The sequence below is a fragment of the Miniopterus schreibersii genome (assembly GCF_964146895.1).
Source record: "Miniopterus schreibersii genome assembly, chromosome: 2".
Classification (NCBI taxonomy): domain Eukaryota; kingdom Metazoa; phylum Chordata; class Mammalia; order Chiroptera; family Miniopteridae; genus Miniopterus; species Miniopterus schreibersii.
Genome location: NC_138102.1, coordinates 26060755 through 26076811, shown reverse-complemented (window position 1 = coordinate 26076811; position 16057 = coordinate 26060755). Strand labels below are relative to the sequence as shown.

Genomic DNA, 16057 nt, shown 5'->3' with positions numbered 1-16057 from the left:
TCTCTTGAGCATGGATTTGTAGCATCTGTAGATATTCGAAAAAGTTATGTAGTCTTCTAAAATCTATAAATTTAGTTATTCAGTAATCTCTCTATGTAATTAACAGACTTTCAACAGATATGCAAGACTATGGTTTAATTATTGATGGAGCTGCACTGTCTTTAATAATGAAACCCCGAGAAGATGGAAGCTCTGGCAATTACAGAGAGCTGTTCCTTGAAATCTGCCGGAACTGCAGCGCCGTGCTCTGCTGCCGGATGGCCCCTCTGCAGAAGGCCCAGGTCTGTCTGTGCTCCTGCCCCTAGTAACTAGCTAGTGATTGATGGGCATTTAATACTGAAAACCACTGATTTTTTGTTACACCCTCTGATTTTCTTTTTTGAAATCTAGCTAAGTATCACCTTTTTTCCATAGAGGCAAATATGATAGAAATTTAAAACATGGACCTTATTTTGCTTGTGATTAGTAAATTAACTGAATCAAATGGATGACCCTTTCCATGCAAAGACCAGGAGAAATGTCTCTGTCTGATTTGTTTTATAAAATAAAACCCTATCCGAAAGGTATAACCATTATAGGAATGTATACTGAAGATGAAAGGTATGGCACTAGCATTATTGAGCCAGTGACAGATATAGGTAGGGACCCATTTAACCTTCAGAATAACCCTGTTAGATGAGTGATGTTATGCTACTCTTACAAGTGAAGTACCTAAGATGGAGAAAATCAGTACCTTCTAAAAGGGTGCATTTGGAAAATGGCAGTCAGAATTTGGTTTCTAGTTTGTCGGACTCCTAACTGATGTTTTACCCACTGCAACATATTCTTGTGCAAACACACACCTGATGGGTTTTTAAAAAATATTCTTTAAAGCATTTTGGAATACATCTGTGAAGATGGATTTCTTTCTGATACCAGTAAACCTACACCAGTTCCAATTTTGTTAAACCACATTTTAGATACACTAGACCAATTTCTTGTGAATGATTCATGAAAGAAAACCACAACTTCTCAGACTAACCCAGTGGTTAAGGTATAATACTGAAAACCACATGCAAAGAGGTCACTTTTAGCATCCGTGCATGGGCACTACACTAATCTGTTAATTGGCAGTGTCACTAAAAATTTAGCCCCAGGATCTCCCTGGGTAATTTTTCGTGAAGACAAGCTAATACTCAAAAATTCATATACATTCTATCTGAGATTTAAAAAAAAAAAAAATGATTTTATTCCCTACCCTCTCTCTTAATGTGTTTGAGTCTATGTAAACCTTCTATGTGCTATATGGTACTTTTTTAAAGTTCTTAGCTAAGTTTAACAAACTTTTATACAAATTAATTCGTGTTTCAGTCTCTCACCTTGAAACAAGAAGGCAATCCATGCATTTTCCTTCCCTCATCTTTTTAGTCCTGTATCTCAAACCATTATTTAGACACATAAATGGAAGATATATAAATTATAAAGAAATTGGCTAACATATTTGGAAATTATTAATTGCATTGGATTATCAGATTTGATTTTACACCCATGAAAAATTTGAAAATTAAAATGGCATTAATAATAGCTCATTTTAAAAAGTAGATGCTTGGTAGCGAATAGTTTGGAATAACAATATTTTCTAACAGAATCCAGTGTTCAGATTTTTCCCTATATACTTAAATATATTTCCCCTTTATGTTTAAATATGTGAGTGTAGCCGTAACTGAAAACTACTTCATATATTTTATCTCTGTCTTCAGAGTTTGCTTACCATACCTTAGCTACTTTTGCTTTCTTTCGTTTTGCTTTCAATATGAAGTAGATTTTATCGTATATGGATAAAATAGATTGAAGGTAGTAGTACATTTACTTTAGGCAAATAAGTTTTTCGTTTTTCTTACCAAACTTTATATCTTTCTTATTTATGCCTAGTTAATGAGTAACCTTAGCAAAAATAAAACAGAGAAGATCAATTCTGTATTTATTTCTTTTCCAGATTGTTAAATTAATCAAATTTTCAAAAGAGCACCCAATTACGCTAGCAATTGGTGATGGCGCCAATGACGTCAGCATGATCCTGGAGGCCCACGTGGGCATAGGTAAGCCTCTTTTTATTTGATTACCTGCATATCTGGGTAGCTGAGATTTATCAGGTCACCTAGGTAAGAAGGGGATACAGCCAAAGGCGAGGTCATAGACTTTAGATGACAGAGGTGGGGCGGCACCCGTGACTAGTATGTCCGTGACTGGGAAGTCTCACAGCAGCGGTTGAGTCTAACCTCATTGTACTTATTCCCACTTTCACTTGCATGTTGTTGGGAAAGCGCGTACTCAGCACATTTATTCCCTTCTTACAGGCGTCATTGGAAAGGAAGGTCGTCAGGCTGCAAGGAACAGTGACTATGCAATACCTAAATTTAAGCATTTAAAGAAGATGCTACTCGTTCATGGGCATTTTTATTACATTAGGATATCTGAGCTTGTGCAATACTTCTTTTATAAGGTAGGAGGGACTTCCTTGTTCCCATCACTGTTTCAGTGGAATAGAATGTACATGATGGACTGACATATTCGACAGATGCCTCAGTGCTGCAAGGAGTGATTTATGTAAAAATAGAATTATCTGTCAGCAAGGAAGGGGGGTTGATCCTCACACTTTTCTCACATTCACACAATTTAAGGAGATCAGTTGTAAAATGAATGGGGAAGGGGAATTATTTTATAATTCCGTGAAATGATTCCTTATTCATTATGCAGTGTGATTCTTTCCTGTTTATCCTGACACCTCCATTGCCTCTTCATTTCTCTTTAACAAATTTCCCTTTACATTTATCTATTCTCAGAGTTACCATAGCATGGTCACATATGCATTGTAGGTGCTATTTAAAAAGAGAAAAATGTTAGAGCCCATCACCTGCTCTTCTGAGAACGCAGGACACTTTTGGGTCACTTTCCCCAGATAAAGTGGTGTCACATGGACAACCTCTTAGGAGGTTAGATGCTTCTTACTGTGTGCCCTAAACTAACAGGTGTGTGACTTATCTTTCAGAATGTCTGCTTCATTTTCCCTCAATTTTTATACCAGTTCTTCTGTGGGTTTTCACAACAGGTGAGTCCTAATGTCTCAAGTCAGGAGCTCCCCTGAGCCTTATCTCCTTCCCACATGGGGGGGTGGCTGCAGGGAGGGGAGAGTAAACAGCAGAGGGTACAGGCTAGGACAATGAAGGAGACCCTAGTGCCCTCAGCAACACCGTCAGCAGGTGGGATGAAGGAGTGGTTTGGAGGGGCCCGTGTCTGCTTGATTACGGGCTCTCCCATGTGGCCCAGTGAGAGATGTGCCCAGAACTTGCCTACCCCAGGTCTGGAAGAGCTATGTTGGGTTTTTCTGGCCCTAATTGAAAGGATTTAATCTAAATCTGAGATCCTGTCCTGGTGTCTTACCATTCATTGGCTTCTGACATTTTCAAGTGCTGAGTGGAGGAGTGCACGCCATCTGACAGGAGAAGGCATCCCTCAGGGCACCCCCTTGCCATCACTCACTTGTTTTCCTGTCCTGCTAAGATGGACAGTGGGCCAGCTGCTTTCATCTGAAGGGTCCAACACTGGGGAAAATGGAAGCTTGAAGATGGAGATCAAAATGGCAGACTTTTATGCAATTTTTTTTGTTGCAAGTTTGCAGTGGCCAAATGGGGTGGATCCAGTCAGGCCTTCTCTCGGCCATGATGTTAATCCTGACTAGTTGATATCATGAAGCTTGGGAAATTGCCCTGGTCCTTCTAAATCTGTTAAAAAAAAAAAAAAGGCTCATATTAATAGCTCTTTACAAATTAAGAATATACAGATTAACAAAACAATCAAAAATGTTCAACAAGATGCACAGGTGCTGTTTTCAGTTGATTTTTTTCCTTCCTACAGACTCTGTACGACACCGCCTACTTGACACTATACAATATCAGTTTCACTTCCCTCCCGATTCTCTTGTACAGCCTGATGGAGCAGCACGTCAGCATAGAAACACTCAAGAGGGACCCCTCCCTCTACAGGTACTGAGCCTCAGAGACATACTTGCTTTAGAGCTCAGAAAATAACAAGGTAGGCAGAGGGTGGAGCCTTCAAATGAATGCCTGGTTGAATTATTTAGAGACCAGAAACGTTCAGTGTCAGCTGATACACTTGCTTTTACTGGAGTCTTTAAGCAAGAATCAATGTAATTTAACTGATTATACTTAAAGTTTAGATACATTTATGTTGTGTTTGAAATGTATATATTAATCCAGTTAGTATTTTACCATGTTTTTTGTTTGTGTTTTTGTTTTTTACCATGTTTTTTGATAATTATGAAAGGACCAGGGATAAGAATTTCTATCCCCTTGTGACCCCAGTGGATTTATGGCCTAAATAATTCTTTAAAAACCATATATGTTCTCTTCATTGAGAGAAAAAGTTAACATCTGATTTTGGTGTGCTCTTTTCTGCTAAAAAGTACATTTTAATAACAAAGAAAAGATGTTGCTGTTTCAGAGCTGCACTTATTTCAGAAAATTTTAGATTCACATGTAGTTGTAAGAAAAAAGACAGAGAGATTCTGTAAAACTGGGGCACCCGAATAAGGTGGGTGGATGGTGTCCATGTCAGTGCCCTGGTTGTGACACTGTCCTACAGTTTTGTAGGATTTTTGTCCGATGTTATCACTGGGGGAATCTCTCAAGTGACTTAGAGGCCCCTACTGGACAGAAATGGTCACTGCAGAGCACAGTGGAGCCGGCCAAGTCCCTGAGCGAGGCCTGTTTTAACAGAAAGCAGTCACTGTGTTCTCATCTCTTTACTTACACAGAGATATCGCCAAGAACGCTCTACTCCGCTGGCGAGTGTTCATTTACTGGACATTCTTAGGAGTATTTGACGCTCTGGTATTTTTCTTTGGTGCTTACTTCATGTTTGAAAATGCAACCGTGACCAGCAACGGACAGGTTAGTGCTGAACTGGATCTTGTTGACTTGGCTACTTGGGAGTAACCTTCGATTCGCGCGCAGTCCTCGGTCAGGGCAGTCATTCAGCACAGCCTGTGTGGTCTCCTGATAGCTGGGTAGACCTAGGTACCAGGTTGCTTAAAGGACATAGTATGTCAGTAAGTGCGCTGCTCTGCATAGCTCTGCTGGCTGTGGGAAATACCCCTCCTGAGGGATTTCAGACTTCGTTTTTATAACTTATATTTCACCATTAGCTCTTTATCTAGTGGTTCAGTTAGGCATGGCTTATTTAATATGGGAACTAATTTTCTATTTAATGCATTTTCGAATTTTTTCACATGTACTTAAGTACCTGTTTCCTTTGCAATGAGTAGATTGATAGTTTCTAGTAGACATCAGCTCTCTGGTTGTTTGAATAATTTCTAGGGTTTGTTTTATTTGTATCTTGCTTTTTTTTCTTTTTGCGACTTGCTTTCCTTCCCACTCTCAGATAATGACTACCAACACACACATGGTAAGACAATTGTGGGTGTGTCTTCTGTGTTTTTGGAGTGCATTCTAGATAAAATATTTCTCGAAAATATTTTCAGATGTGACTTCTTCTGTGTGCTTTGTCAGTAGAAACACTGTTAGTTGCTGCTCCCTTCTCCTTCCTGTAGACTAGAGTTGTATTAGAGAAGCCTGTGTACACTGGATCATTTGTACTTGGTGTTTATCTCTGAAATTCTGTGTCAGGATTGCCACCGAGTCAGTGATGGTTTTTAAATTGACTTGTTTCAACGTCTCTTTACCTTAAATAAGAGGCAACATAATCAGGCATGTGAGACCTGTTGGGGACACAGCTTTGAATGTGGAAAGCCCGTCCTACCTGGGACAATTGCGAAAGACATGGAGTATATGTCAGAATTATTCCCTGCCTAAATGTCCCAGTGTTTTACCCTGCTGTAAAAATCAACACTGCCGTTGACGTAAAAGAAGGGTAGCTCATGAACAGAAGTTTACTTCCTTTCCCTTTAGACAGAACACCTCCCTTTTCCCCATTTTGTCTTCCTGTATTGTTCATCTCTTAAGGCTGTTGGATTGAAACACAAAGGTCTTGCTACAGGTCCTGTGAAATTTGTTTACGCATTTATTTGATTCTTATTTCACATTACTAAAAGGTGCTGTTATCTTTCATTATAACGTAAACCAGTTTTTACTAAATTGATCTTAAGGATTTTTCAGTCTTCTTTCACTCTTCTAATTGAATAATTCCTGGATGCTAACAGGCTGTGTCTGTTCGTATGTTTCTTTTATAAGATTGCTCTTACGGGTTACTCTTTAAGTGAGTATCTTGCATGTATCTTAGAAAGAACTAAGATTCTGTGTCCTGAGGACTGAGATTCCAGGTTCACAGTGGCACGCCGAAACCAAAATAAGGTGCCATTCAATGGGCACTTTATTTGCAATTCACTCTCACAAATCTTATCCTTTCTCAACTACCATCACCCTTGGACATATTCATAGTTGAAGAAAGTAAAAATCAGACAGATTAAAGAATTTATACAAAGTCAGGTAATTAGAACTCAAACCCAGGATATTTGGTACAAAATTTATAGTATTTGTTTTATTCCATGCTGCTGCTTGTTTTAATCCCAGCGTTACATAGTAAAATTATAGGCACGTCTGAAGAAGTACTATTAGAAGGCTTGTGTGGGGAAAGGGGTACATAAGAAGAGGCATGCTTGGCTCATACACCCTGGAAATGGGAGTGCTGGTTGATCGGTGTGGCATGGCTCTGGGGAGCAGACCATAGAGAGGCCTTCCCAGTGTGATGCTTGAGCAGCATCTCCTCCTTGTCAAATTCCTGCAGCCCTGATGTGTCTCCAGCCAGACTTGCACCCAGCCACTCCTTATACTGCTGTGGGTCAGTGGTCCAGTGGCGTTTTGAGACCCTGCATATGATCCAAGGATCTCTACCAATTCTTGATTTATCTTCTATTTCCCGTTTCCTTAAGGGTGCCCTGAGCCTCTACAGAACCTAACTACTAACTTGTAGGATGATGCTTTTCTGTGACACTTTATATCTCCCACAGTTACCACTTGCATGCTTTTGCTCAGCCATTATTGGACAAAACTATTAATTAGAATTTGAAAAGTTGACAGAAAGAGAGACCAAGATAAAGAAAGCGCATGCTGGCCTGTACCACTCAGGCTAAGAAATGCCCAGTGGGTGACTTGCCACTCGTTAGCTGAGGGCTGTGAGCCCTCTGCTCACTGGCCTGTCATGACGAGATTCAACACACATAATGCACATCTTGTCATATGAACGGCAGTTGGTGCCAAATAAAGTATTTAATGTGAGGTGTTTGTCTATAGTTATGCATTTGAGAGGTGAAATTTTTGCCAGTTCGTTCATGCTTATAGAAGTTAAATGATGTAAAGACTAGTGTTGTAAGAGCAAGATGAATAATACTCATGGCATCCCTAATTATGAGTGACAAGTATATGAAGGACCTAGTGTGGACACTTATCCCGTATCACTAGGAGGACAGGAGCTCCAGGAGGTTGGCATAACCCAAAGCTACTCCATGTCAAGTGCAAGGCCAAGGCTGAATGTCTGCTGTTGTAACTCTAGACTCCCCTTCACACCCACACACACACTGTGCCTCGGCATTGAGGGAGCCTTTCTCATTCTGGATTGCTGATGCTCAAATTCTTGTTTGTTTGGGGGAGAAGAGTTAGATCACTTGCAAAACTAAAAATGGAATCATAGGCTAGTTCTGTATTAACTTAAGTAAACCTGCAAAATGCAAGTAAATATGGGATAGTGACAGGTGATGCCCTTGGTTCTGAGGTGGCCGGCACCGTGAAGATGATTAATCTCATCACTTTTCCGGTGGTGTTCCGACAAACAAGGATGCTTCTTTTTAGTGGTATAATTTAGATGCTCTGTTCTACTGGTTGTCAGTAGGGGGGACCACTTTTTTTTAAGACCTAAATCATTTTATAGAATGTCTAGAGAACACGCATAGTATTGAGGGAACACTAGAATAATGGATAACTTTTGAAAAAGAAATTCACATAGGGGCACTTTTGGCACAGATGTCAGGAGCCATAATCACTTCTCAAATGAGAATACTAAGGCAATTATTATTATTGTTGAACAGCAGGTTATTCCTAGGTGACACTTGAAAGTTTGAAGCATGGTCTAATATGAGTCATAAACATCAAGATAGCTGCAATTTGAGCCATCGCCAACCAGTGTAGCAAGAACAAATTATCCAGCAGGCTTGATAGAAGTATGGAATCTGTGCATGAAGGGAATGTAGTGGGTGTTTCTTATGACCGTGATCTTGAAAAAGCGCAGGTCATGTTGGTTGTGGAATATTTTTACACATAAACGTTAAGTTAGTCTGGATCTTAGGGCTTTAAAAAGCAGGAACATTTTCTGTAAAATACTCATCCTCAGAAGAGAGAGGAAGAAGTGTGAGAGGGGATTAAATTTAGATCTGGTGGAGTGGCAGGCTCCAGAGACATCCTACTACATTATCATCTGAATGAGGCTATGAAGTTAGTGAAATTCTCAATGGAGGTAACAGTTAAAAAATCAGACTGGGGCTTGGAGGGGAGGGGGGGACACGACACTAATGTCACTTGGAAAAAAGACAGTCCCTCTGGACAACCCTTTGAGAAAGAGGATTGGCGTCCCAGTGCACCATCCCACCTCCCACCCCAAAATCCATAGAAATAATGGCAAATACTTTTAGTAATAAATTGACTATTAGCAATTAGCCTGAGGGCTCCCTTAAAACAAATAAGGAAATTAAGAGGAACTTATAGAGAAGTTAACATGATTGTCTTTCCCAGTGAGTGGGAAATAGCCGGAGGGCACAGGAGAGGGCAGAGCAAATGCCAGCATCACCCAGGGTTCTCACCAAAATTCTTAATTCTGCATTGAAGATAGTTGTGCTTTGTTGCTCTTCACTTGTAAAAATGAGACCCGTGTGTTTTACTGGACTAGGCATTGTAGCTCCTAATTTGTTATCCCAGGTCTACCATAATCTACCAAATCTGAGAAACCCCACAGTGCCCTGGAGAAGCACCCCCTACCCTCAGGGAGAGAGAAATGCAGAAGTCCCTTGAGTGGCTAAAAGTTTGTTCCTGATTTCTGATGCTGTTGGTAATATCCTCTCACTCTTCTATGCAGACTCCATTTCCTCAATTTGCTATTGTCTAGCGCTTTTTAAAAAGAGCTCCACGGTTCTTGCCAAGCAGAGATAGCAATCATGCTGGCCGGGGGTATGAGGAAGTGGAGAGCAGGGCAGGGAGGTGACCTCACCGCCAGGTCCCGCTGACAGTGCCCATGTGGCATTCGAAGCTTGCTCCTCACCTTCCTGCAGGTTCATCCGTCACTTTGGCTAAATCAGCCTCCAATGAAAGCAAAGCAGCCACTTTGTTCTCCAACACCCAGTGGCCAAGCATTTTTGTAGCCTCTGCCAAATTGCAGCCGGACTCAAGAGTTTTCCATTTTTCCTGCCTCAGAAGTTAAGCACTGAAGGGAGAACACTTTTCTGGAGGGTTTCCCAGCCTGACCACTATTAGCACTTGAGGCCAGAGACTTTTTGGTTGTGGGCTGCCCAATGCAATTAGCAGACCCCTGGCCTCTGCCTGCTTGATGCCTGTAGCACCCCTCCTCTCATTGTGACAACCAGAGCTGTCTCCAGGCATTGCAAGTGTCCCCTGGAGACAGAATTGCCCTGCACCCCGTCCCCATTGAGAGCCGCTGATGATTGTGGATCTGAGGGAAGGAAGCCCAGTTATAAGTATGGTGATGAAGTGACAAAATGTGAAGAGATGTGATAGGGGAGCAGTTTACTACAAAGTCCTAACACTTGACTTAGTTTTTCTTCTAGAATTCTACAGTAGTTCTTACCTCACTAAATATTTCACAAGATTGCCTGGCCGGGCGAGGCTCAGTGGTTGAGCATTGGCCTGCGATCCAGGAGATTGTGGTTCAATTCCCGGTCTGGGCACATACCCGGGTTGTGGGCTCGATCCCCAGGTGGGGGCGTGCAGGAAGCAGCCGATCAGTGAACTCTCTCTCATCATTGATGTTTCTATCTCTCTCTCCCTCTCCCTTCCTCTCTGAAATCAATAAAGATATACTTTAAAAAATATATATATTTCACAAGACTCCTAGCCTACACATCCACCTGAATCGAGTTATATATAGGCATATTTCTTTGGTTGAAAATTCACCATAGAGGAAAGCCATATGTATTCCAGTTTTTTTTTAATTCTTTGTGAAACAAAGCTTTATATTCTTTTAAAGAAGTAAAGGAATGTTTTCTCAGAGGCATGGTTCACAGTACCTGGCACACCGCATTCCAGTGTAGAAATCTTGAAGAAACTTACTCTTATAGAATAAAATCTCCTATAGACTGATATTTTTCCCCTAAGAGGAAGAAGTCTCAGGTAGTAGGTGTTTTATTTTGCTTGTGTCTTTGTCTGTAGTTGAGAAGTGTGTTGTTTTCACGATGTGGTGTGCTTCCACCCCATGGCCGTTTCCTGGGATCCTGCCCGCATCCCCCGGGGCACCTGGAGCCCTGCTCCCTGTTCTCCTCTCAGTGGCCTCTTCGAGGGACTGTTGACATGTCTGTGGTGCTGGCCATCACACTGGCTGCTGGGGCCCTTCATGCAGCTCTGTCTTGTCTGCCTTCATTTCTCCCTTCCCTGTGGTTTTCCTGAGGAAAGTCCCATCCCTGTGTCACACCCACGTGACGTGGTTGTCCTCTCACTGCTTACTAGCAACATGTTTAGCGCTTGCTTTTCTTCCAAAGCAGGCAGGAGTTTGACTTGAGTCCAAAAGAGAATAGAAGGAAACTCTACTGAGTTTATTCTTGAACACGCAGAAGGCGTAGAACTAGGTAATGTTGCTTCCACATGAAATGCGAAACAGAAAAACCAGAGTTAGCATCATGCGTATTGTGATACCAGCTCTTGGGTATTTTTCTTGCTCCCAGTTTGTGATGTTAGGATTCATGTTTGTTGACAGCACCAAGGGGGCCTATATCGAGGGTGACAGCACTGTCAGTGTAGGAAGGGCTCTGTTCCCACCACTGGGTCACTGCCCTCGCCCTGAGGGATCGTCGGGAAGCCAGGGGGTCTTGAGTGCCCAGGGTGTTTACTGCTATCTCTTTTACATAGTCCCTGTCTTTGGGGTGTGATGTATTGGCACACAAAAACAATGAGATGTATTCTCTAAACACTCTTGTTTTGAGTGTGAAAGAGGAAAAATATGTACTAACAAAAGACTGCTTGGACTATTTGTCCCCACAGATATTTGGAAACTGGACCTTCGGGACGCTGGTGTTCACTGTGATGGTATTTACAGTCACACTAAAGGTAAAATCTCTCATGTTGATGTTTCTTCTTCTAGCCACAGTTAACCCCTGCATGTGTAGGTCTTCCCATCTTTGAATTATAAATCTATTCCAAATTACAAATCCACACTTACACACAGCCCAGACAAGCTCCTGGGCCCAGGCAGGGGTCTCCTTGCCACCATTCAAAGGAGCCGGGCACAGAAGTGGTTCACGCCACGATCCATTGTGTGAACTTCCAGAAGTACATTGAAGGTAGATCACGGAATGAGCCTTTTCTTCTTTTAATTTATTTTTTATTAAATTATTTTTTAATTGCAGTTGACGTACAATATTATATTAGTTTCAGGTGTATAGCATAGTGATTAGATATTTATATACCTCATGAAGTGATCATTTCTGTAAATCTAGTACCTATCTGATAACATGCATAATTATTACAATATTATTGTCGATATTCCCTATGCTGTACTTTACATCCCAAGACTGTTTTTATAACTGGCAATTTGTACTTCTTAATCCCTTCACCTTTTTCACCCAGCCCCTCATTGAGCCTTTTCTTTATAAAAGGGTTCAGATTAGAATTATTTTAATTGGCAAGCCCAACCTCCAGTATAATCAAAATACACTTTAACTAAAATTAATGTATTATGGAAAATTCAGCATTTTTAAAAGTCAAATTCTATATGGGATATCATTATAAAAGTTCCAATACCTGTTGATCTGAGTTTTAATAATTGATCCAAAGAAAATCCAAAAGTAATTTCCTTAGTAGTAATATAGCCAATACCTTAAGCAATCGCCCCTGAGTCCCCCATTGGAGAAACACTTCCAGGGCTCATTTCCCCAGGATCCGGGTGAGAGGTACTAGGAATGTTGTGATTATAAGGACCATGACGTCACACATTCTGTATCTTCACTGGAAGAGTAAGGTTTTGTTTTCTCTAAGCAGTTTCATATGGGCATTTTGGCTAAAATTTAGGTGTTGGTTGGTTGCTTTCTTGGTTTCATTGTTTTCTGGCTTCCTTTCTCGTCATGGCTCACACTGACATGTCTAGATAATATCACTATTAACCACCTTTTCCTTTCAGCTGGCATTGGATACACACTACTGGACTTGGATAAACCATTTTGTTATCTGGGGGTCGCTGCTATTCTACATCGTCTTTTCCCTCCTCTGGGGAGGAATTATCTGGTATGAATTATAAACATTATGTAATCATTATTACCTTTATAGTCCTGCAGCATCTTTCACCAGGGGCTCAAAACACATTTTCTGTACAACCTCATTCCTGTATGCAAGTATTTGTTGAATGCCTGCTGTGTGTGAGGCATTGTGCCAGGGCCTGGAGTACCGTGGAGGGAATGAGGCAGGTGTGGTTCCTGCTCCTTGGACCCCACATTTTCAGTGGGGGCGACATGCTGGATAATAACTAATTGGGCTTTTGACATGTGAGGAACAAACTGGATGCTATAGCAAGGGACCTATTTCACATTGAAGGTCAGAGAAGGCTTCTCAAATAAAGTTATTGTTTAAACTAGAACCTGGGAGAAAATCACCGTCATCATAACAGGTCACATTTATTAAATGCTTTCTAGATTACCCCAGGCCTCATTCTAGGAAGCATGTAATAAGCATTTGACAGGGCGTGTCTCATTCCATCTTCCCCACAACCACGTTCTTCATACACTACAAGTGATAAGATGGACATAGAGACCAGCTCCACGGGGCCGAGGCAGTCTGACTCCAGACAGAGCCCTACTCCTGAGGAAGGGAGATGCATGTGCAAAAGCACTGAGGCAGGGCGGCAGGCTGAAGGAAGTGCACTGGGACTGGACTGGAGAGGGGTCTAGTTGGAGAAGTAAATAGGAGCAGCCACACTGGGCCTATAGGCCAGGTGGGACCTCAACCCCAGTGTGACCACAGTGGGACAGCATCGAGGATTTTAAACAGAGGTAGTGGCAGATTCAGATTGCTGTTTTAGGAAGAGCACTATGTTGAAAATGAACGTGTGAGTGAAAAGCAAACAGGACTTGTGGCTTAGATACTATTGCAACAAAGCAGCCAAGGAGGTGATGTTGGTTTCCTCAGTCCTGATGAGAGCAAGAAGTGGCCGCATTTGACAATCACAAGCACACAAAGTTCCTTCCACCAAAAATGTCCTTTCCAATTAGCCTGCCTGTTGAGCTCTTAGTCATCTCTCAAAACCCAGTGGTTTATTGTCCTCTTCAGTACTTCCCTCGAATCACCTAACAGACGGTTGGCTTTACCTCATCCCCTAAGAATTTATTGATTCTCCTGTCACAACACGAACCATATTGCTCTATAATTCTGTTTACATTTCCACCTTCCCTATAAGATGATGGAGCATTTCCTGAGCAGGGCTGGGACTAGGGGAAGGCCAGTGAGAAGACCCCAGGGCCCATGACCTGGGAAGGAGTGCCTCCTTCAACTAGGTCTGGCTGGATGTGAGGCCACAAGCAGTGTCCTCTCCACTTTGCATCTTTAACATTGAGCACAGGTCCTGGAAAACACAGGCAGCTCCTGAAAATAGAGAGAGAACCTCTGTGATCAATCTTGTCCCCATGTTGGCGATTGCTGATAGCCACCCAACCTCTCGTTACATTACTTCCCTCTAGTGACCAAAGCTGCGCATTACATGTTCTTCGAGACCTGGAAATACAGAAAAATTAGATAAGCTTTGGGTGGGTTTCTAATAACGTCGCCCCAAGCTAAAAATCCCTGAAGTTCTAGTGAACTTTCCAAAGATATTAAAGCTATAGCTGTGTAAGAGGGAGAGTTCATCCTGGAAACTTCTCTGACTAGCTCCTGGGCCTTGGGGTTTAGAGATCATGAAACTGTGTGACTCAAGGTCAGCACCGTTACCACCTGGTGCACGCTTTTCAACTTATTTTATGGAGCCAGTACAGTGGTCCCTCGGTTTTTGAACATTTCGGTTTACAAACACCATAAACCCGGATGGAAATGCTTGGGTTTTCGAACACGCCTCGGAAGTCGAACATGCCCTGCAGCTTCCGCTGAGGGCAGGACCCTGAGGACCAGCTGTGGGCTGTGGGTCCCTCAGTTTTCGAACCTTTCAGAACTCAAACGGTCTTCTGGAATGCGTTACATTCGAAAACCAAGGTACCCCTGTATAGATGTTTTCTTTGAATTATAGGTTTTCCTGATATGGAAGTCATTTCATGCTCTGTATTTTTATAGAAACATTTTAAGATTTTTATGGCACAAGCTTAGGTAGTTAACCAGCTCTGCTGATCGAAACCTTTGTAAATCTTCATGTTAATAGCCATTGTGATTCTGAGAGCCAAAAAAATGACCTATCTTAATCTTTTAAAATCTTTTTTATTGTTCTGAAAAACTTCAATACTTATTTCAGGGACTTCCTTTCCCTTTGGGTTGATTTCATTAAATTCCTTCCTCCTTTCCCCATTCGTAATACTCCAGCATTACAGGGGAAGCTCCACATCCCATTATTTCTATGATTAATTCGAAGCAGGCAGGCTCAGTGTCTTCGAGTGACTGTCAGTGCCAGAAGTAAAAACTGCCATAACAAATGGGCTCCTCGTGCTAGTAGAGAAAACAGAGCGGGATTTGGATGTTTCTCCTAATGATTTCTGACCTGCCATTGTGTTTTTCTTCTTTCTTTCAACACTCCAGGCCATTCCTCAGTTATCAAAGGATGTACTATGTGTTCATACAGATGTTATCCAGTGGCCCTGCCTGGCTGGCCATCATCCTGCTCATCACTATCAGCCTCCTTCCCGATGTTCTCAAGAAAGTCCTGTGCAGGCAGCTGTGGCCCAGTGCCACAGAGAGAGTCCAGGTACCCAGCTGCTCCTGCAGGGGCTTGGTGTGCTGGAGCTCCCAGGTTCAGAGTAGGAAATAATCATTACAAAAGATAGCGTGGAAGGTTTGGGTTGAAAATGTCATCAGTGCCAGTATTACTAATGAATTTCATGATAGATGATTTTAAACATTAACTTAGGTAAAATTCAAGATGACCAATGTTTTGACCTAAACAGCTAGGCAGCTGAAATAAGAAAAAGATTAAGCCAATACAAAAGACAAATTACTTTGTGTAAATCTAAAAAGGTTTTATTTTAATTAATCATTACTTTAAAGGTAAAATTGCATTATTTTTAGGAATGGTGAATTTGGTTCAAAACTTAAGCATTTATATTGGGAAATTCTGGTAATTAGTAGGATTACTTATTTCCCACATTCCCAAATTTAGGCCAACAAGCTGAATTCTGGATTCAGCTAAGAAGTGAAGTATACAAAATGTCCAGACTGGCATAGGACACCAGAAGACGTTACTCTGAGCTTTCTAAAACCATTCAGGCCCTTCCCAGAGTTCTAAGAGAGGTCACGTCCCCCATCCCCTCACCCCTGTAATCTCAGGTTGGGCACATCCCTCATCCCCTCATACCTGCAATCTCAGGGCAGGCATGTCCCCCATCCCCTCCCCCTGTAATCTCAGGTTGGGCACATCCCTCATCCCCTCACCCCTGCAATCTCAGGGCAGGCATGTCCCCCATCCCCTCACCCCTGCAATCTCAGGATGGGCACATCCCTCATCCCTTCACACTTGTAATCTCAGGGCAGGCATGTCCCCCATCCCCTCACCCCTGCAATCTCAGGATGGGCACATCCCTCATCCCCTCACACCTGCAATCTCAGGATGGGCACATCCCTCATCCCCTCACACCTGCAATCTCAGG

At 42.0% G+C, this 16057-nt stretch overlaps 1 protein-coding gene across 4 annotated transcripts in view; it reads left to right on the top strand.

The window, feature by feature from the left end:
- ATP11A (ATPase phospholipid transporting 11A) overlaps window positions 1–16057 on the top strand; it is a 136838-nt gene that overhangs the window by 111406 nt on the left and 9375 nt on the right. For all 4 annotated transcript variants that reach the window (XM_081127309.1, XM_081127311.1, XM_081127312.1 and 1 more), the window contains exons 20-28: window positions 107–281; window positions 1976–2078; window positions 2337–2482; window positions 3029–3088; window positions 3895–4022; window positions 4814–4949; window positions 11271–11336; window positions 12406–12509; window positions 14994–15159. In XM_081127309.1, the coding sequence (XP_080983435.1) occupies window positions 107–281; window positions 1976–2078; window positions 2337–2482; window positions 3029–3088; window positions 3895–4022; window positions 4814–4949; window positions 11271–11336; window positions 12406–12509; window positions 14994–15159 (1084 nt within the window). The remainder of the gene's footprint in view (window positions 1–106; window positions 282–1975; window positions 2079–2336; window positions 2483–3028; window positions 3089–3894; window positions 4023–4813; window positions 4950–11270; window positions 11337–12405; window positions 12510–14993; window positions 15160–16057) is intronic.